General features: G+C 39.3%; 1 protein-coding gene across 3 annotated transcripts in view; it reads right to left on the bottom strand.

Annotated features, from left to right (window-relative positions):
• The window catches only part of ACSL3 (acyl-CoA synthetase long chain family member 3), a 68729-nt gene that overhangs the window by 1177 nt on the left and 44220 nt on the right, over positions 1 to 23332 (bottom strand). For all 3 annotated transcript variants that reach the window (XM_044241694.1, XM_044241695.1, XM_044241696.1), the window contains 12 exons: positions 20273 to 20450; positions 18708 to 18817; positions 17716 to 17854; positions 15618 to 15768; positions 13804 to 13927; positions 13300 to 13371; positions 11656 to 11795; positions 9261 to 9433; positions 7360 to 7434; positions 5960 to 6151; positions 4432 to 4546; positions 2549 to 2706 (listed from right to left, as the gene is read on the bottom strand). In XM_044241694.1, the coding sequence (XP_044097629.1) occupies positions 2549 to 2706; positions 4432 to 4546; positions 5960 to 6151; positions 7360 to 7434; positions 9261 to 9433; positions 11656 to 11795; positions 13300 to 13371; positions 13804 to 13927; positions 15618 to 15768; positions 17716 to 17854; positions 18708 to 18817; positions 20273 to 20450 (1627 nt within the window). The remainder of the gene's footprint in view (positions 1 to 2548; positions 2707 to 4431; positions 4547 to 5959; positions 6152 to 7359; positions 7435 to 9260; positions 9434 to 11655; positions 11796 to 13299; positions 13372 to 13803; positions 13928 to 15617; positions 15769 to 17715; positions 17855 to 18707; positions 18818 to 20272; positions 20451 to 23332) is intronic.

Genomic DNA, 23332 nt, shown 5'->3' with positions numbered 1-23332 from the left:
AAACTGTACAGCTCTAGAGGTTAAGATCCATGATTAAGGAAAAGCAAATGCCACACACCTATGTTCTGAGTTTATTATAAGGAGATCACTTTAGAAACCAAAAAGTAATAGAGTTTAAAGAGAATCTTGTCATCAAATCAGAATATTCAGCATAAGCTATGAGGACAGAATGTTTGCTTACTACTCTGTCTCTATATACTGCTGGATACCAGTAAGAGTCTCAGTAGCAGAGGGTTGGACACAGGGAGAGGGATGGAGACAGGGGAGAAAAGGGAGAGGTTTTCCAGCATTCATTCAACAAATATTTATTGAAAAAAATTACTGTGTAAAACGTTTTACTAAACACTCTTAAACACTCTTTAAGAAACACAGAATAGTTTCTGCTCTCAAGTGGTATAAAATCTAACAAGGATAAACAGATGAACATCTAGCCATGATTACACACACACACACACACACACACAAACAAACACACCATACACATGGTGGTGTAAGAACTGATGGTGTAAGAACCTTGGGAGCAAAAGAGATATATTAACTCTAACTTATAAACATAGACGTAACAAGGTTTTCTTCTTCAAAGACTAAAGCTATGTCGGGAGTGTTCTCCTAGAGGGAAAACCACTGTGAGCAAAAGCAGCAAGGCCTGGACCTCAGAACTTATGGAATGGTTCTTGTTTTGTTGTATTTGTATATATGTTAAAAGCAAATATTTTTATTTTCCTCCCTTTTATTCTCCTATCATAATAAGTATAAATAAGCTAACTGCATATCACTGAATAAGAGCAAAAATCACTCAAGGGGTGTGCATCTTCTTCTGCAAAAAAGGTTAATGTATTTTCAGCTGTCTGCTGGGCAGTTTTACTTCATGAGGCGGGAGTCTTTGTTACTGTCCTTACTTAGAAATCAACTATGCTCTCAGGAGATGTACATGGGTGCCAAGCAGACGAGCAATGATAGACTGGAAAAGTCAGTTTTATGTATCTACTGGCTTAGACTAGTGTCCTCACTTAGTCAACAGAACTCTAACGCAATACACATTGTACATAAATGATTAAGTCTACAACCAGTTTACTTTAGGTGAGGCAAACTGTCCTTGATCATCTTAGCGGGCCTGGTTTGGTGGACTGAAAAGGCTGTAGGAACAGAGCTGAGGTGTCCCCAAACAAAAACCAATTCTGCCTGTGGTCGGACTTCCAGCTGCTGCCAACCAGCTGCCCTATCGATTTCCAGCTTTGCCTAAGTCAACCCCCAAAGAGCATATAAACCAATTCTTCACAGTGAGTCTCTTTATAGATAACTACTAACTGTTTCTCAGGTGTAAACCTGATACAAATTTTGCCTAAGAATGATGTTGGATCTCTTCTTCACACATTAAAATGAACTCAAATAGACTGAGGACCTAAATCTAACAGCTGAAACTATAAAACTCTTGGAATAAAAAATAGGGTGTTTCTTTTTGATAGATTAGGAATGATTTCTCAGGACACCAAAAGCACAAACAACAAAAGAAAAAAAAATACCTTTTCAAAATTAAAACTGTTGTACTTCAAAAGATACCATCAAAAAAGTAAAAACACAACCCACAAAATGGGCGAAAATATTTACAAACTGCATATCTGGTAAGGGCCTCATTTCTAGAATACATAAAGAACTTATACAGCTCAGTAATAAAAAGGCAACCCCACTTTAAAAAAATGGGCAAAGGATCTGAATAGACATTTCTCTAGAGAAGACATAAAATGGGTAATAAATACAAGAAAGGATGCCCGACATCATTAGCCACCAGAAAAATATATATCAAAACCAAGAGATACCCTACTGCATACCCACTAGGATGAGTAGAATCCAAAGGATGACAGTAAGAGGTGTTTCGGGGACGTGGGGAAACTGGAACCTAACACCAGTGGGAATGATAAAATGATGCCAAAATTTTAGAAAATAAGTTTGGAAAATACTTGGAAAAATAATAATAATATCCGGAAAATAATCTAGTACTTTCTTAAAAGGTTTAACAAAGTTGACAAAGGCCTAGCAATTCCACTCTGAAGTACCTACCCAGGAGAAAGGAGCCCGTCTGCACAACCCCTTGGACACGAATGTTCACAGCAGCATTATTCAGTCACCACCAGAGCGACCAACTGCAGGCTCCCCCAACACACACGCAAAAAGGGGGGATAGGACACATCCATACAAGCCACTACCAGCACATTAACAGTGTAGAAAATGCAGAAAAGAGTCTTGGGCAGTTGAGGATGGGCCGGGGTGGCCAGGACCCAGCTGAGAGAAGGAGAAAAAGGGTGAACCCAGAAGACAAAAGCTAAGGGGACAAGGACAAGGACTGGTGCATGGGGGTCATAGGAGCACATGATAGGCGAGTGCTCTGGAAGGGCCTGTGAAGTCTGCTCTTCTATCTAGCTGCAGGAAAACACAGCTGGTTTCTGAGCAGGAAATGATATCACCTAAGCCGTGTGACGGCAGCACAAGTGAACGTGAGCACTCTCTTCTCTTCCCGCCTCAGTCCTCCGTCTGTTTCACAGCCACTGACCTGAAATAGCAGCTTCAGAAAGCACTTTGAGGACCTCATTTTCCATTTCACAGCTGTTACACAGCTCCTCCCAAGTCCCGTGAAGTCCTTTCTTTCGAGCGAGTTCTGTAAGTTCCTTTTGGTTTGGCACAACAAACCCAATGACGTAAGAATGATAACTGAAATATAGAAAGGATAAAGGGGTAAGGATCTAAATGGCACAGGGCGTGAGCTGCAGTAACGATTCCACCAACGCTGCGGTCATCGATCCACAACCGCGCTAAAGAACATACGTGACGCCTATTTGGTACTTAGCACACTCACCTCATGCCACTTCTACTGCATGATTCACAGTATGTTCAAGGCTCTGATAGAGTTCCCTGCTAAATAAACCTTCATCTGATATTTCATGACAAATTTCAACTATGTGTGTTATGAATACTTCCATTTATACATTTTTTTAAAGAAAATTACAAATATTAGAAAATTCAACTCTTAAAAAAAATCAGTAATTCATATTAACAGGTTAAACAGAAATTAAAATTCATGTAAATAGAAATTATATCTAGGGGCACCAGGGTGGCTCAGTCAGCAAGCATGTGACTCTTGATTTCGGCTCAGGTGATGATTTCAGCATTGAGACCAAGCCCCATGCCAGGCTCCACATTCAGTGAAGAGTCTCCCTGGGATTCTCTCCCTCTCTCTGTTTCCCCCTCCCCTGCTCATACACTCTGTTGCCCTCAAACAAATAAAATCTTTAAAAAATATATTTAAAGAAGTTAAAAAAAAATTTGTATCTCAAGAAATTTGGCAGCAAATCAAAGTAATGTGGTTACATTTGCTTTTTTCTTTTGTTATCACGAGAACTGTTAATAAAAGAGCTATAGGTACACCTGCCAATGGCAGTAAGAAATGGCAAGCAGCATCAGGAAGAGAGGGTAGTCTGGTTAATGTCACACAAGTAAAAGCCAGAACTGTAGTACCACAGAAGAAAACATCTCTTGGCTAATTGAAGGGCAGAATAATTTATAATACAATGTAAAAACATCTCTTGGCTAACTGAAGAGCAGAATAATTTATAATACAATGTAGTTAATCTTTAAAGTCTGTTTCAAAATTGGTTCTTCTGATACCAGATTTTATCTTTTCATAATAATTATTATGTCAACTGCTGCAGCAAGCAGCAGCACAAAGTAGCTGATCATTAACACTGGCCACAGAGTAGCTGATCATTAACACTGGAGACATTACCACATAAATACTGTTAGGGAAAAATGTCACCAGAGTGCCAATCTGAATTTCCAACACATTTCCCAGGAATACATTTCCAGGATTTTTAACTTTAAACTCTCCTTCCCAGCTGCCTTGTACCATTATGGACTAGATATGATAGGAGTTAAGCCACAGCTTAACACAGCTTGAAGCAGAGCACCCCCCAGCCTTGGCAAGGGTCCCAAGCAGGCTTAAGTCTAGTGCAAGGTAGTAGGTGTGGAGTAGGTCTAGTGCAAAGTAGTCGGGTCCAGCTTGAAGACTATCCTCCAACTTCTTTCTCTACTCCCCTATGCTCTGGGCTGTTTCTGGGAAGCTTCCCTGTGCGGAAAGACGTGTTGCTGGGGATGCCAGGACAGCAAGAAGGAACACTTGACTTTCTTCCCCTCCCAATCACACAGGACACCGCAGTGAGATGTAAACAGAAAACAGAGAGAGAGGAGGATGAGGAGGGTAAGTGTCCCAAGCACAGAATCAGTTACTGGCTTTCCTGAGAAGAGGCCACTCCCAGAGACAAGAGATACGAAGGAAGAAGAGTTCTTAGTACAGTTTTAAGAAGAAGATTCATCTAAGAAGGAAATGCCAAAAACACACAAAAGGTTTGAAGTAAAAGTAACAGAATTCTACTTTCTTACCTGTTTGCATATGCACAAATGTTATCTATAAGGGAGAGGTTCTTCAGGGCTGCCTCTACTTTCCCAAGAGAAACATATTCTCCAGCCTGCAGTTTCACAAGGTCCTTCTTACGATCTGTGCAGGACAAAGGCCAGGAGGGGACACATGGGAGCACAGAAATATCTTGAATACACATGAATACTGGCCATTCCCAAAGTAATTTGCTACCAATTAAGTTTATTATAATAGTTACACCAAAATTAAAAGTGCACAGTAAATTAGGCCCTAATTTCAGTACCATTAAATAAATTCTTTCAAAAAAGAAAATCAGTTTCTGGTCAAGAGTCCCTCCAGGACTTCAGGCATGTTCTGCTGAACAGGTATGTTCCCTATGACATATTAACACCAGGAAGGAGAAGAGTTCTCAGTGACATGTGAGAGCTCATGTGCTATCTGGAGAGAAACAAATCCCCTCAACACAGAATGGTAACGGTAAGGGTCAAGCCTGTCCAACCTGCTGATCTGGAAAGAATTCCCACCAAGTGAGGCCTGGGCAGAGTCTCTAGGAAAGAAAGGCGGTAGCCAAGTGCACAGGCCCTGGTAAACAATAGACAGGTAGGTCAGCCTGAACTTCCGTAGCACTTGGGGGGAGGGAGGGGCTGAGGGGGGGAGGCGGAGAGGTGAATCTGGCTACAGAACAGAGGCACTGAACCGAGCGCCTAGCTGCCCCTACTAGTTTTTTAGCAGCAAAGCGGCCCAGTGAGATCAATGCTGAAGGCTCAAGCGTGTATTTAAGGGGGACAAACATGTCCAGAAAGAGGAATTACTTGCAACAGGGTGACAGAAAGTGTGGACCTGACCTATGGTCATGGTGAGAGGGCAGAGAGAAAAGAATGATTTTTTTCTTTTTTTTTTTCTGGTGCAAAATGGTAGTTTTATTAAACCACGGGGACAGGACCCATGGGCAGAAAGAGCTGCTGCCAGAACAGAATGACCTTGAGGCATGTTTCACCTGGTAAATCAGCAGAACATGGGTAACACATGGGGAGCTCACTGAAGAGTCTCAGCTCTGCCCAGGTTTCTAGGTAGCATGACTAGGACAGAAACACTATTAACTGAGAAAAAGAATGTTAAGAGGGAAGGCAGGGAGCTATTTTCTGCCCCATGGGTCATAGTACTCCAACTGCCAGGCCTTCCTTATCTCACAGGCAAGGCCAGGACATGGTTCCAACAGGAGAGCCATGTCCAATAAACTTTAGATACCAAAGAATACAAAAAATAAATATTCCCTACTAAGAATTTGATTCCTTCAGGGTTATCTAGTAATTAAAAATATCACTGCTATTTAACAGATTTTGAGATCTCCTAAAATGTCAAGCCTTAAAATTTCTTCAGAGTCTCTATTTTATATTCCAGAGATATACAGTTATCTCTTTTGCAAAACTGTTTCAGAAACATCCATTGTCGGGGGGGGGGTATATATACATACATTTTATATATATTAAATATATATATATATAAAAAATATATATATATTAGTTGGCTCACCAATAATCTTTAAACAACCATCAGGGTCAAACTCCCCAATATCTCCAGTACAGAGCCACCTCTGTCCATTTTCATCTTCAAAGAAATCAGCTTTCGTTTTTGCTTCATTTTTGTAGTATCCTAGTGTCACATTTTGGCCACCAATAAGAATTTCACCCCTGGGGTGTGGTTTATCAGTATTAAAGTATCCACCTAATAAACACAAAATAATTAAGAGTTAATTCTAAATTTTTATTTCTATATACATCATGTGAAAATTAGAAACTGTTAGTTTCTATATAGGAACATCTGATTTTAATCCAATTAGAGTTTCCCAAAAGGAAATGAGGCAGACAGTATAAATGAACAAAACTCATTAATGTAAAACTAGGTGCAACATTTCAGTTGCTTACACATAAGCACTGACACTTTTAAGCTACTATTCCAAGCAAACATTACACTAAAAAAAATCCAACACCTGTGGTATAAAATAATCATGTGTACTACAAGGTAAACTCCTTTAGAGACTCTGTGGAGATTCTTATATACCTGATACAAGTACTAAATCATGTATTCAGTAAAACACAACACTGTAAAACCAAATTACACTATATTTAAGAGATTTATGCCTTATAAAACTCAGAATGACTCCAAGTTTAAATCTGTCAACCATTTTCACTAATTCTGCTAAAAGAGAAATGAAAAATGGCATCAAACCTTCAGAATATTTATTTTGTATAAAGGAAAAGTGAAACCAATCACTAATAATCTATACACACTGGTAGAATCAAATGCAATTTTTAAAAAAGTGATTAGTATTTAAATGGCAAAACAACAGATTTTATAAAATCATAGTAAAAATTTCCTTCTGATGATTATAGATTGAAATCATCAGGGAAAAGAAAAAAAGAAAAAATATGAAAAATCCTGTTTCAGAGATTAAATTTTATTATTTTTGCTTCTACAAAATAAACTTATGATCATTCCTAATTTATTGACATCGTTTAGCAGATTTCAATTTTTTGCCATAATTCTGCCTTGCATTCATGTAATAAAATAAGCAAAATAAAAGCAATTATAACTTTTCAGAATCATTCTTGAAACAAGTAAATCCAAGTATAGCTCTAGATAAAATAATTCTATTAGACAAAAAACAAGCACTTGTGGGTGATTTATATCCTAAAGTAAGACAATAAAGCACAGTTCTAACTTTAAGGTTAAATATTATACAGATTAATGCTCTGCGGGGAGGGTAGGAGGTCGGGGTAACAGGTGGTGGGTATTATAGAGGGCACAGATTGCATGGAGCACTGAGTGTGGTGCAAAAATAATGAATACTGAAAAAATAAAAATTAAAAAAAAATAATGAATATTGTTATGCTGAAAATAAATAAAAAATAAATTTAAAAAAATGTTATTACCTTCCTCCCAGTTCTTTAATTTGATTTCACAGCAAACTAATGGTGCTCCCACTCTGCCAGTATTGTAGTCCCACACTAAGATACAAATGAAAAAAGGTATTTGATTACAGCGGTGACTAAACAGCTTCATTTTTCTACCAAAGATGATGACTTATCCCAACGCTCTGACATCCCCAGAGAATCTTTAAAAGCAGGAGTCACAAACTGGTGAACCACAAGCTATGGGGCCCACATAGGGTTTCTTTTTATTCTGACTTGGTTATACTGACATTTAAAACTCAAGCCATTTTACACAGAAGTGTGGACCCTCCAGGAACAACAGGGCCCGCATCTCCAGCACAGCAACAACTGGGGTCCCCGTCAGACGGGGCATGCCTGCTCCAGCTCCCCTACCTGCCTGCCTTACTGCCATCACGGATCTTCTTACCTCAAGGCGCACTTCACTCCATGAAGCTACCTGGCTCATGAGTCTGGAGATCCTATCCTCAAGGATGATGGGTCCCAATGGTGTACACCCACTCCACTTTCTTGTCAGACCAGAAGGCTTTGCGGTACATGCAGCCTCTCTAACCTTCTCCCGTCTATCACGATTTCAGAGGGAGACCTCTAAAGCCTCCTGGACAGCAGCCTAGGCTATCATCCTATTTAAACTCATAGGTGGGAATTCAGAAGACCAAGTTGGAGATTAACTTTCAAGGATCTGGGAAAAGCACACACCACTATTGTGAATTACTATTTATTTCATCATGTTTCCTCTTCAAAGATCATTCAAGTATCAGAAAGAAAAGGTTGATTATTTAATAATTTATAGGTTGTTTTATTTACAACATAAGCTATAACTGATTAATCACATTCAACACAAATCTTAAAAACAGAAGCCATAAGGATCCTCAGAAGGAACCAGAGAAGCATGTAATTAAGACTTTTATTTCCAGAGAAGCATGTAATTAAGACTTTTATTTCCTGGGCGCCTGGGTGGCTCAGTGGGTTAAGCCGCTGCCTTCAGCTCGGGTCATGATCCCAGGGTCCTGGGATCGAGTCCCGCATCGGGCTCTCTGCTCAGCGGGGAGCCTGCTTCCTCCTCTCTCTGCCTGCCTGCCTCTCTGCCTGCTTGTGATCTCTGTCTGTCAAATAAATAAATAAAATCTTAAAACAAAACTTAGAAATAGCTTCCAAAATATAGAAAAAAGGAAAATACATAAGTAGTATACGATAAACCTGACATAAGAAAGGTACATAGAAACATTCAACGTAAACAAGGAAAATGATCAATTAGGAAGTTTAATATCTATCAGTATCTAGAAAATATAAAGTAGCTCTTCCAAGTACTGAGAAGCAAAATAACTTTCCTCAATAAAAGGGACTCATGAGGCACTCCAGGATTCAACTGGGAACCACTTGGGTAATGGACTGCCTCGTCAATCATGTCACCATGATAAACCCTAGAAATTATATTCTCTAAAACGGAATCTGGTTTTGCTCTTATTACACAGACCACCCCCATAAACCACTTCCGAGTTTGAGCTTTAATACACATACCTCAACAACTGTACAAAACATGTTTATTTTTCTTCACAAAAAGACACTTAATAACTGAAATAAAATAAGTGTATATAATACAGCAAATGCTTGTTACTAAAACTTCTTTTCCAGAACTCCAAGTAGCTTTTAGTAGAACATATTATAATCTAACATGAAACTATCAATTATTGACTATTAGATGTATCCAATACATTCTAAACACTATCAATAATCACAGTACTTAGAATTTACCATCATTCTGCTACACAAATACCTTAACCACTTTTATCCTTCATACTGCAGAAAAAACCCATTACCAAAGAATGCCTGGAGGTGCACCCCAGCCTCTTGTTGGACACACCACTTTGAAGAACACCAACCTTCTGTAATTGTTCCCGCACCGCAAGATTCAGTCAGTCCATATCCCTGACCAACGGGACAGCAGAAACAGATGTTCATGAATCGCTGTGTGGTTGCAGAAAGTGGAGCACCTCCACATAAAAGAACCCGAATATTTCCGCCTAGCAAGCCTCGGACTTTTCGGAAAATAAACCTTAAAAAAAAAAAAAAAAAATCAGAGAATTTGAAGCTGAATGGCATTCTCCAAGTCATTCAGACTAATCTCCCAATTCTGAAATGTGAGATTCTGAGAGTCAGGCTCACCCAAGGCTACAAGCCAATTCAAGAGATTCTCTCACCCACTACTTAAACCCTGACTTTTAAGTTTGGCCAAGTAAAGAAAGTAGCATTTTCTCTTAACTTTTCGAGTTAATATTTGAATTCAAAACTGTTAGGTTTAATTTTATACAGTAATGACAAACTCATGTTTATGGCCAGAGCAATTAGCTTTATATTATATAATAATACACATATTAAGGGGCGCCTGGATGGTCAGTTAGTTAAGCGTCTGCCTTTGGCTCAGGTCATGATCCCAGGGTCCTGGGATGGAGCCCCATGTCAGGTTCACTGCTTAGCAGGAGCCTGCTTCTCCCTCTCCCCCAACTTGTGCTCTCTCTCGCTATCTCTGTCACTATCTGTCTCTCTAATAAATAAAATCTTTTTAAAAATACACATATTATACTGAATAATCCTGTTGTATCTTCATAAAATTTAGCATTAAAAGCAAAGCATTTTTTTTTGCTTTTGCTTACTTCATTGGGAATGTGTACGTATTGGGGGCACCTGCGTGGCTCAGTCAGTTAAGCATCTGACTCTTGGTTTCAACTCAGGTCATGATCTCAAAGGCGTGGGATCGTGAACTCGGCCCCACATCAGGCTCAGCACTCAAGAGTGGAGTCTGCTTAGATTCTCATTCTCCCTCCCTCTTTACCCCTCCCTCTGCATGAACCCACACTCTAAGTATTTTTTGAAAAAGAAATGGGTACATATTTGTACAATCTCTTTAAAATTTTACTGGTTTCGGGCGCCTGGGTGGCTCAGTGGGTTAAGCCACTGCCTTCGGCTCAGGTCATGATCTCGGGGTCCTGGGATCAAGTCCCGCATCAGGCTCTCTGCTCAGCAGGGGGCCTGCTTCCTTCCTCTCTCTCTGCCTGCCTTTCTGCCTACTTGTGATCTCTCTCTGTCAAATAAATAAATAAATCTTTTTAAAAAATAAAAATAAAAATAAAAAAATTTCACTGGTTTCTGAAGTGTTTATTGTTTTAGAATGTCTGCTAAATTAAAAAAGGAAAACAATTCAAACAATTAAAATGTTTCTGAAAATACACTAATAAAAAAAAGACTGCCTATTAATCATCTTTTTTTTTAAATTTTATTTATTTATTTGACAGACAGAGATCACAAGGAGGCAGAAGGGCAGGCAGAGAGAGAGGAAGGGAAGCAGGCTCCCCGCTGAGCAGAAACCCAAAGTGGGGCTCAATCCCAGGACCCTGGGATCATGACCTGAGCCAAAGGCAGAGGCTTTAACTCACTGAGCCATCCAGGCACCATGCTTAATTAATAACCTTTATCAAAAAGGGGAAAGGGTAGGTTTTTTTTTTTTTTTAAATAACTCTGAAAAAGAAGACCAAGCAGCAATCATTTTTATATCTCACTCAGAAGTTAATTAAAATAAGGCAAAAAAATATAGTTTCAAATAATGTGGAGCATGTAAAAACTACATTGGTATTGCCATAAAAAGGGGCACCTGGGTGGCTCAGTTGGTTAAACGACTGTCTTCAGGCTCAGGTCATGATCCTGGAGTCTCAGGCCTGAGTCCCACATCAGGCTCCCTGCTCAGCAGGGAGTCTGCTTCTCCCTCTGACCCTCCCCCCTCTCATGCTCTCTCTCTCAAATAAATAAAATCTTTTTAAAAATTCCCATTAAAACAAATAAAAAGTCATATTATTTAATTTCTGAATTATTTCATAACTAAATCTACTCACTCAGCACTACAAAAACAAAAAGTAACAGTCTGTGGTAAAACCTATCGTGTAACAGTTTAAACGCAAAACATTTACTTCTATTTGGTTGCCATTTTATATTCATAGTGAAATTAATTTAAAAACAAACACTATTTCTCAAAGTAACTAAAATTACATACGTGTCCACAGAAAATAAAAGCACACTATTAAATATAATAAAACTGTAAGTGAAACATTTTTTCAAACAACACTGCAATCTATTTTAATTGCTCATATTCTTATGCAAGATGAATTTTTAGAGTCCCTTCGACTTTCTAAAACCAAATTATTTCTTATAACTATCTCAATTACCTAGTCTAGTAATATGAACAAAATTGTTATGTGACACCAAAGAGAGAGGGAGTCCACTGACCTGTCACACAGTGGAGTACCATGGCCTTTGGAAATCTGTTCCATTTTGTAATTGTAGGCCAGAATAAACAGATTACGTTGGAAACTACTCATTTCATTCACTTTATTCATGACATTTTTGTAGATCCGATCCATGATTTCCTAGATGTATAAAAATGAGTTAATAAAGTCAATAATGTTATCAGCTGCCTTACATATTATATCTTAACATCAGATAAATATTTCTATCAGTATTGAGGCATTTTAGAAGATATATTCTATCAGGAACAAATTTTTTAAAATAGAGCCACAACTAGTTTAAAAATGAGGTTTCTGTAAAAACAATTTTTCAAAGGACAAATATACCTAGATGTTTGTTCATGGGGGTGAAGACAAAAAGAAATAAAAGCCTTAGGTCAGTAACACAATGAGTACTGATTTTTTACATGGCTTTGCGTAACTTATTTATTTTGGAAAACTAAGCTTACTACATAAATGAACAACCATTAATAAACAACTATATGAAATGGTTTTTAAAATTCCCATAACCTGGGGCGCCTGAGTGGCTCAGTGGGTTAAGCCTCTGCCTTCAGCTTAGGTCATGATCTCAGGGTCCTAGACTGAGCCCCGCATTGGGCTCTCTGCTCGGCAGGGAGCCTGCTTCGCCCTCTCTCTGCCTTCCTCTTGGTCTACTTGTAATCTCTTTGCCAAATAAATAAAATCTTTAAAATTCTCAAAACCCTATAAAAATACAGAGAGCCACATTCTTCGCTCACAAAAGGACCACAGGGTTATTTTGGTTGGTTGGTTGTCTTTTAATGCTACACTCAGAAATGTTCCCTTCTCTGCACTGCATTTTGCTTGTGAGCCCTATGACTTGAAATGGTTTTCCTTCTACAATTTTAAATTGAGTTTAATTTTACATGAACCGAAGTTTACATGAACTAAAAAGTAAAATACTACACTAAGGACACTATACACCTACAGAAACTATCAAACTATTGGTCTTTTATATTTGGAGTAACTATGTAACTCTGCTTGGACTGGAGTACTCAGGTACTCCAGTACCTGAGTAACGATGCCCAACACTTTCAAACAAAATCAGGAGTCACATAAGACTTAAAATTCAGGAGACAGAAAAGTGTTACCATCCCACTTCTACTCAACCAGGCCCCTGCCCATGCCAGGTACATTAGGCTACACCGTGCTTCTCAGGTAATTCAGAGGCACACTAAATTCTCTGGTCACTTTTTTTGGTGACTAGGCCAGACTGTTCCTGGGGACTCAGGAGGTAATGGCACAATTTGTTTAGAGGAGGAGGAAGTGGTATCAAACCTTCCACCCTACCTCCTGCCGGGTTTCAGGCTTCTACTAATATCAAACATATCATGAAAATGATCTGAGTAAGAAGCGACTTAGAGAAAGAACCCGATGATGTCATAGGGAAGCTGAAACCACATTCAGTCAATTTTAAAAATAGATAAAGCTAAAAAAGAAAAAAAAAATAAAGACAATGAATCCAATAGAGCATTAAGGCAATATAATCAATAAGGAATAAATTCTACATTAACCACCTTGTCAACAGTTATCTTTTAGCCTAGCATTTAAGTTCTGTAGCAGATGACACATCTTTAGTACTCAACATTAATTAATGGTCAATTCTTACCGGAACAGCTGCCATCAGTGTTGGTTTCAACATGGTTGTATCCCCTTTGCTTCCTTTTTTTATTTTTGAGGACTAGAGAGAGAAAAAGGGATTCATATAAACTATTCCTTATCTCGGAAATTTGTTGGAATTCTTAGACCAAAAAGTGTATTATAAATTCATCATTATTTACTTATTGTGAAAACAAAAAAAATTAAAAATATTTTTAAATGATTAACTGCCATCCTTACAATATGTTGTCATACGAATATAGAAAAATGTGTTAAAAAATTGTAATTTTCTGGGCGCCTGGGTGGCTCAGTGGGTTAAGCCGCTGCCTTCGGCTCAAGTCATGATCTCAGGGTCCTGGGATCAAGTCCCGAATCGGGCTCTCTGCTCACAGGGGGTCTGCTTCCCTTCCTCTCTCTGCCTACTTGTGATCTCTCTCTGTCAAATAAATGAATAAAATCTTTTTTAAAAAATTATAATTTTCTTAGTATCTGAAGTCACAGACATTTAACTCACCTGATCTGCTAAAGTCTGTGGTGAAGAGTAGCCAATGCGGCATCCGTGAGAAAGGCAGACAAGCTCAGCACTTAATTCTAAAACATGGGCCAGAGGCAGATACCCAATATAAACGTCTTCCTCTCTAAAAGAAAAGGGAGATGTAAAAGCAACTGTCAGGAGTGATCTCTGCTGGAAGATACTACAAAGCGAGCCCACCCACATGAAGAGAGGGAGAGAGAGGGAGGGAGATCGAGAGAGCACACGTGCACATGCATGTATGGGGGATGGAGGGGGAGGCAGACAGATGCTGGGGGGAGAGGTGGTGACAAGTACAGTTCAACCTAAAGCCCAGGAGGCAGACATGAAGGAAGAGGCCGTCTCCAGGGCCACTTGAAGACGCTCACTAATTACAAGTGTTACAGGAACAACATGCAGAAGACAGAAGAAACAGGGGCTAAGGGGCCAAAACATGAAGGGTTCTTCTACAGAACAGAGGAAATCATCCAAAGAGGAGTGGTCTTTAAAAGATAGAGGGGCTGAGTGCCTGGGTGGCTCAGTGGGTTAAAGCCTCTGCCTTCGGCTCAGGTCATGATCTCAGGGTCCTAGGATCGAGCCCTGCATCGGGCTCCCTGCTCAGCAGGGAGCCTGCTTCCTCCTCTTTCTGCCCGCCTCTCTGCCCACCTGTGATCTCTGTCTATCAAATAAATAAAAAATCTTTAAAATAAAAAAATAAAATAAAGCTGGGGGGGCTCCCAAATAAAAAGTTCCAACAGAATCCAAACCTGCTGGCCACAAATTTTACAACAAAGATTCCTGTTTGGAAAGTTACTTAGAAATAATAAATTATACTGTATGTAAGAAAATGTGTATGTCTGTATGTATTTCAAGAACTGCCCCCACCCCAAAAATATGAAGGGCAAAGACTAACCCAGGAAACTACTGCTTTTAATTTTTTATGAAAACTTATCCATTCATAAGAGAAATCTCTCTATCCCTAAATTAAGTTCCACAGTAACCTGTGAGTATAATTTCTGTGCATAAGGGCATCAGAAATACCCCAGCACTCCCACCACACCGTATCAGTCATCAATACGGACTCCTCTACTACCTGTCATGATCCCATCTGGCTTCCCCCTCAGTCTCTTCCCTACAGTATGCCTACCCTGCCACCGTGGCTGCGGGAATTGGCCTTAAAAATAAGAGAATGAATAAAGCTCGATAAATACTGGAACAGATGAAGTTATTTGTTCACCTGAATTATAACATGTTTATGTATAAAAATGACTACAGGGGCGCCTGGGTGGCTCAGTCAGTTAAACGTCTGCCTTCAGCTCAGGTCATGATACCAGGGTTCTGGGACTGAGTCCCATGATGGGCTCCCTGCTCAGCAGGGAGTCTGCTTCTCCCCGGCCTGCCATTCCCCCTGCTTGTGCTTTCTCTGTTTCTCTCTCCCTCCCTCTGTGTGTCGAATAAATAAATAAAATCCTTTAAAAAAAAAAAAAAAGACTACAGCAGCAATACTATCAACTGATTATTTAAATTAAGGAATTTAAGTCAGATAAAGTTTACACTTTTGAAGTAAAAAAGTATTGATATATAAATGATATATACATTATATAATGATATATAAAACTATATTTTAAACCTTACAACAGTAACTATTTTGTAATTAATTTTAAAGTCCCTCTGATTTTTTTTTGGAGGAACTGCTTACTGCCAACAGACTCCGAAAGACTAATTTAGCCACATACCAGTAAATGGCACAAACCACGTTAATGTAACAACCAGTACCAACAAGGGACTACTTCATATGCATTGGCCGTGTCACATACCCCAGTCGTGGAATCCTTTCCGCCATCCCAGTTATACCAGCAATAATGTTACTGTGGGAGATCATGACTCCCTTTGGAAGTCCTGTGGATCCACTTGTATACATGATTACTGCAATATCTAAGGGCCCTGGTTTGCTAAGAGGTTTGTTTTCTGCATTGGAGAAAAAAAAAAAAAAAAAACACACACACATACTTCTGAGAAATGCAGCCATAGCACCCATTTTTTTCATAATCATGTTTAATAACTCAATTTGACAACCATGAATTCTATTCATTCAGAGGTCAACGAAACAGATGAAGTTCCCACACATAAGAGACGTATATTCTACTGAGATAAACAAACCATAAATCTATAATGTAGTAAGAGATAGGAAGAAAAATAAAGACAAGGTGAGATGACAGCAGAAGTATTTAGATGGAAAAGTCAAGAAATGCTTTTCTGGCACGTTGGTGTTTTAGTGAAGACCTGGATACAGTGAGGAAGGGAGCCATGGAAACCCTGGAACTGGGAGATTGTCTCAAATAGTAAGTAAGTGAGAGCAAAGGCTTTGACGTAGGAACCAGGACCGTATCTGGCAAAGCCTTCAAGGCCACGCTAAAGACTTTGGATTTCACCTGGAGTAGAAAGCAATGTTGTTTTGAACAGGGGCTTGTCATCACCAGCGACAAGGGACACTTTGGCTGCCACACAGCTGCCTAACTTGGGGAAGAAAGGCAACAGGGAAGGGAACAAGTGGCTATTCCAACAATTTCACCATGAGTTAAGTGTGGTTGGGCTAGAGTACCCAGACACTTGTTAACAACTGTTCTCCGCCTCATGGTGGTGAAGTGGACTTGGCTACAGTCCGAATCCTGGATTCAAAGACAGTGTCCTCCACCTGCACAAACCTAAGGGCAGCAGCCCACATCCTGGAGGTGACACAGCAGGAAGGCAAAGCGAAGCGGGTCATGGGTGGCACCACCTGAGTTAATCTTAGACTGCCTCTAAGTGTGGACTTCTTAAATAAGTGGCAGAAACAATTTTAAACATGTTGCTGAGTGAACCTTCCTTTCCTACAGGCACAGATCTATTTCATGACAACGCGTTATCTTCATTCCAGTCCTTACTTTCCAGCCTGCCGTTCACTCCTCCATCCCACACCACAATTCCCCACCACCTCCTAGCAACTGTTCTGGGGTGGGCCTCCCGCAACGCCCGTGTCATCTGCTCCTCCAGGGCACCTGCTCCTGCGGCGGACACCTGCCTCCAAGAGAGGCTCCTTCATGGGCCCTCATGACACTGTGCGCCTCCCTCCTTCCTCTGACCCACCCTCAGTTGCTTTTGGAGACATGGCTTTCTGTGGGTGACCTCACCTTCCTCCACAGCTATACTTATAACCCAACTTCTAGCTTCTAAATCTCTAACTCCAAACTTACCTCCAGAGTACATGCCACTCCCCACTAAATATCCGTGTCTGAATGTCCCCTAGCACTTAAATGTCTAATGGTAATGTCAGCAAAACCCCATTCCCAAGCTGAGTGCTTACATCTAATTTATCACGGAGTTTGAGTTTCCAACTATAAAGGAAATACCGTCCCAGCATCCCAGCAGCTTTTAGGATATTCCTTGATACCCATACACTTTCTAACACTTTCTGAGACTTATCTGAGAGTAGGAATTTCCAGCATCACCATGCCTAATGTTCAGGCACATTATAAAAAGATGCTCCTTCTGGAAAAAGGCAGAGTTGGAGCAGGGAACGAAGGAGGGGATCTAGGTCTAGCCACTCCAGCTATCTGTACATAATTACAGATGATCCACATAGGACTAGTTTAATGGCATTGTTTAGAAAACTAACTTCAAACCACTGAAAACTATCTCAAAAGAGAAACAGGAAACCTGTATAATGTTCTCCCTTTAGAACAATAAAATAATGTGTGTATTCTTCCTTAAACACTACTTTGAAAGGAGAGAAAAGTATAGATAGAGTGACCTTACTTCCCCCAAGTGATGGGTCTAGAAAATTATTTGTTCCTGATCTGACTTCAGGATCTGGAACCACTCCAAAGAACACGGTCACTGCAAAATGACCAAAAGAACTGGGAAGGTGCACCATACCTGTGCTGGCCTTGGCTCCCAGAGCCTGCACCGCAGCCATCGTGTGCACAATGACGCCCTTGGGAAACTCGGACCACGTTGGTGGCTTACCATCCACAGTGATGATGTGCCGCAGGCGTGGGACTAACGAAACTATATCCTGGAAAAACATAAGCACTTAGTATGTTCTTCGCTGCTGTTCCTCAGGAAACAACTTAGCAAACAGTCCAGGACACAAGAAAAGTAGTTTACCTTAATCTGTGAATTACTAACTTCTTGCCTTCAAAAAAAAGGCTAGGGGGTACACTGGTATGAACAGCACTCTTTTCGATGGAGAAAATGGTCTGACATTTCCAATAGCTATTTTATAGCATTAGATTTACTGTGTATGCCCCTGTTCTTAGGTAAAATCTTAATCGGCAATGTCACTTCCTTACAAAATAGGCATATAAACATAGGCCTCCTGAAATACAGAGTAGCCACAAGTCCTAGGTTTTTATGAGGCTCATAAAAATATGCGGGGAGGGGGGAGGGAACTCACAAATCTGGGTATTAAAAAACCCAGCAGATATTACTGTTTTTACTGGAAGTCATCTAGGCACTTTCAAAACTTCTTTCTCCAACAGTTTATCATAGAAGTCTATTTCTTCCCTTTAAAAAATCCTAAAAATTCGTAATGACTCAATGCTTCAGAAATAAATTACTTTAGAAACAACCCTTGAAAATTATAAATTTACTGAAAACAGACTAGAAAACAAATGAGCGTAATAAAGAAAAAAGGTAATTCCTTCACCTTGGATACCATGTTAATGATCTATAACTCTGCATTACTTATACATAAATATGTATGAAATCTACTTTTTCTTTTCTAAAGGCAAGGAAGAAAGTAAGGTATTCCTAAAAGTTTACAAAAATATTCAGGATTTTAAAGATCATAAAAGTATCAATATTAGAGCTCATGACAATGAGAATGCTTAAGTGCTGGACAGTTATAAAGTAACCACAATCCTCACCTTCAACTTTGTTTGCAAGAGTTCTTTACTGGTAATGATATTGGTCACTTCTGTTTCGTTTAATCCATGAACAATAGCTGGGCCTCCTAGAGTAGCATACAAGGTAACAACTACAGGGATAAGAAGGGCAAAGTCATGTATTTGCACATTTCATTAAAGTGCTACATGTGAAGTCTCTGGAAGTAGTCAGGAATTCTAATGGTATACTGAACACTAAATTGTCAGAGCCACAGTTTATTATGTAACTGTGCTATTATCTAAATTATTTCAATATACTAATAAATATGTCCACTCACCCTTTCTTACTTCCTTCAAGATTTCCAATATCTTTCATTATGTAACTGTGCTATGATTAGCTAAATTATTTCAATATACTAATAAATATTATGCCCACTCACTTACCCTCATCTACTTCCTTCAAGATTTCCAACATTTTAAAACAAAAATTTTACGTTTTATTTCACCTACAGACATTACTCTGAGAGGATGCCACAATGGAAAGAATTATTTCTGACTCCTAAAATGTCAAGCCTTAGTTGTTAAATACTCAGTACTAAAATATGAAAAAGAATAATAATGTAAATAAAGATAATGTACTGAGTTTCAGGTTGAAGGTGTTATAGGTTAAGAAAGTAACATCAATAGGTGGCAGTACTGCTTATTCTAGTAGAAAACTTGAGAAAAACATTCTTAGTCATATTGAAATTTAATCATCATGTGGACTTTTATTTACTTGCTGCCTAGCTCACAGAAGTCAGATTTAAAGTGACTTTAGGTGGCTCAGTGGGTTAAGCCGCTGCCTTCGGCTCAGGTCATGATCTCAGGGTCCTGGGATCGAGTCCCGCATCGGGCTCTCTGCTCGGCGGGGAGCCTGCTTCCTCCTCCTCTCTCTCTCTCTGCCTACTTGTGATCTCTCTGTCAAATAAATAAATAAAAATCTTTAAAAAAAAAAAAAAAAAGAGGTAATTATATTGAAGCTTCCCAAAAAACGCAAACTATAAACCCAAGTCTATGAAAACAAAACGGTGTGTCAGTTTAAAAAACCAGTGGAGACATTTACAGCAAGAAATCTGATAAAAATAGCTCTTCTGTTCCATCTGAAAGGTAAGACAATGTCCATAATTAACATCCCAAGATCTGTGAACTAAGCTTCCAGAACTACCTCAAAGTCTGGGGGCATCTGGATTGCCACTTAAACCATGATATAAAAAATCCCCAGTCATTTCACCTGGCTCATGGCTCCGAGTAGTGCAGTTTTAGAGGTCAACTGCTACTACCAACAGAAGAGGGGACAAAGTGACACTAACTTTACAAGAGGATTCCTGAGAGAACCAGCAGCATAATCAAGGACCCACAGGCCTGGTCAGCAAGGCCCCACGGCCCCTATTAACAGGCCTACACGAACTACACAATTTGTTCCAAAGTAGACCTATAACTTTAAGTTGTAACAGAACGGTCCCCTGATTAGATGCAAGGTGGCAATTAACTTCAGAATTTTAATTTCTAGATAGTGAAATATTTATAACAACATCCTCTCTCCCACACAGATCAGAAAGCCCACGTACGCTGAAAATTATACATAAAGCACGTCTGCGCAGCAATCATCCATTCGGCTCTGGTTTCACAGAAGATGGCGATGTTGGTCTTTGGTTTCTGACCCAACATCTGTAAACCATTTCCAAAATTAAAAGCTCTAACGAAGACATCTTCATAGGACAGCCAATTATAGTTTCCAAGAATAACCTGATAAAATAAACACAAAACATACAAATACCTTTTAATATAACCAAAATATTACTTCCTAGGAAGAAGCCAAGATTTGTTCCAAATTTAATGACAAACCAGTTATGTTTGCATGGTCACTTAACTATTTTTTCTAACACAAAGCTAGAAAGTAAATTTCAAATAAAAAACTTCTGAAAATTAGTTTGTTTTTTTTTTTATATTTCCTATGACCAATCTTATGCTAAATCTTTTATTGTGGGGGGGGGTCCTTCAGAGTTTGACAGGATTTTAAAGGTTAGCTTTTTTGTCAAAAGCTTATATATCAATAATTCATTTATACAACATTTAAACAATTTAGATGTTAGCTTAAAATTTATCCTAGTACCAAGTACTGATACCAAAAATTTACTTTCCCCCCTACTTATGAATTCCCAGATTTCAGTATCAATATGATTTATGAACAGAAACTGGCTAGACCCAAGATAACAGACATATTTATGGCTGTTCAATGTGAATGGTTCTCTTCTGTACTGAACTCTAAACAAGTCTCTGTTTACACAACCTCCAGGACTAGTTTCAATATCCAAAGTCTTTCCGTTGAAGCCTTAAATGCCCACTGACACCACTGGGCTTTCAACATTTCATTTGTGCTTACCATAAGTAAAGGTGACATTAAGTGTTCATTAGTTATAATCCTCTTTAAAAACTGGCTAGCTTACTTTTCTTTAAGATTTTCTCCAACTAAGACCATAAATCCCCAATTACATACAGACTGCATTAAAAGCTCCTCACGTGCTCTCGCGTGCGCGCGCTCTCTCTCTCTCTCTCTATATATATATATATATAATTTCCAAACATGGCTGTTTCACTCATATGTCTCATATACCTTAACCAAATGCATCCAACATTTCAGAGAGCTCTAAAAATAAGAGATTGGATAAAATTGTGGCAGAGGCAAGTGGGGGGCGGGGGAAGCAGGCAGAGAGGATATATACTGCCCTCTAGTGTCCTATTCCATAATGGACTTAGGGAATAAAGTCTGTCTGTGATGGATAAGGCAACTGGATTTAAAGTATTTATTTAAATTCACAAGTACCAAACTCTCACTCTGCTCTGCACCCCCATGAAATGCTCAGCACGGGGAGCTCCAGTGACTTCAAAAGGAGCTCTGCGAAGGTGAGAAGACAGATGAGAACTTGACCAAAATGTGCATGAACTGGATTATAATTAAGAATTTTACACTCCAAAGATCAGCATGAGCTACCTCTTAAGATTCTACAACCTAAATGATGAGCTTTGTAAGTTTCAGAGAATGTATATACTCTGGAAGGTATTATCTACATAATCCAAATCTTTAAACCCATATGATAGGGCCACCACTGGCAAAGAAATCAAATCACGAGTTTAATTCAAATGTAACTAAAGGGAATTTCACTTAATTCTTCAAACCACTGAATCTCCTAGTAGTGATCTTTCCCATAAGGATTACATTTCAAGGCCCCTACCTATCCCCTAATTTTTACTTTTGCTGGAAAAAAATCCCAATTCTAACTCTATTCCCCATGGTTAGCTTAAACCTGAGATTAAACTCATTTATTTATTCCCTGTCCATACAGCTGAAGAACACCCAACCTCATTCTATCCAAGATCATAGGTCTCACCACCCAGGAATCCAATAAGGACTCCATGATCTACTCATTTTCTCACCCTCTGAAATGGCTACTTGAAACCTTCTCTCTACTCAAATATCCTCAGTGATAATACTGTCTCATACATCACTGAGAAATTAGAAATTCAACAGAAATGCCCTTATCTTCTTAGCTCCAAGTTCAATTACCTACACACATCTGTACTCCTATGCTTCACAGTCCCCCCCCCCATGGTATTATAATGGTTGAAGTGTCCCTAACAAAAGTCAATAAGAACTTTACTTCAAAGCACTTCCCAAATTTCTATCTCCAGGCACCTCTACTTCCACACTCAAGTTCAAAAACCTTGTGCTGGCCTACAAAGCCCTAACAGACCTAGCCATGCCAGTGTCTCTGTGCTCCCATCAAATCCTCTTCCCCAGACTTACCACCCCTAACTCATGACTTCCTGTAAATACAACTTTGTCCTTTCTGTCCTTCAAACAGGTTGGGCCAAGGCAGGAACTAGAATGAGGTAAGAGAGGTACCACGGGCGCAAAATTTAGAGAAGTACTTACTCTCAGGATTTCAATACTTTCTTCAACTTTGTACCTCAAGTGCCTCACCCAACTGGGCTTATTCCAGTTTTAGAGCCAGTGGGCACACACCTTGTCCCACTCTATGGAAGGTTCATTACCCAGAACTTCGCGAAGTTGACTCCCCTGCTGTTCAGGCCTCCACTTAACCATAACCTACCAAGAGAGGCTATCCCTAATCTCCAATCATCTTTATGTCTTCATACTAGTTATTTCATCTGTTAACTTATTACTCTCTCTCTTCCTCCCATACAAATATAAGACCCATGAGAAGAGTAACTTCTGTGTCCTATTCATTACTGTCTCCTTAGTGCCAAGAACAAAGCACCTAGCATAAAGTCAGCACTCAGTAATTATTTGCTATACACATGGAATGAACAGTGTAATTAAACACCATTTCAATTCACTTTGGGCCCTGAGAGAGTCTTCTGACCCCTTTTTCCTCCAGGAGCCTCCTTTTTTTAAAAGACTGCTTAAAAAAAAAAATCCATATCCATTTAATCTTTTAACCTCTAGAACTACTTCTTTTCTGGTCTCCATTCCACTGCACACATCCCTTGCCTACTACCTCTTAAATATTCTCGCTCATGAGACACAAGTATGTTCAATTTTCCCAACTCTGAGTGAGGCAAGGGAATGACTCAAGTGGCTATTGGAAATGATGACCAACCATGGC

This window comes from Neovison vison, chromosome 3, assembly GCF_020171115.1.
Source record: "Neovison vison isolate M4711 chromosome 3, ASM_NN_V1, whole genome shotgun sequence".
Classification (NCBI taxonomy): Eukaryota; Metazoa; Chordata; class Mammalia; order Carnivora; family Mustelidae; genus Neogale; species Neogale vison.
Note: the sequence above shows the minus strand (reverse complement) of the source record. Positions and strands in the feature narration are given on the sequence as shown.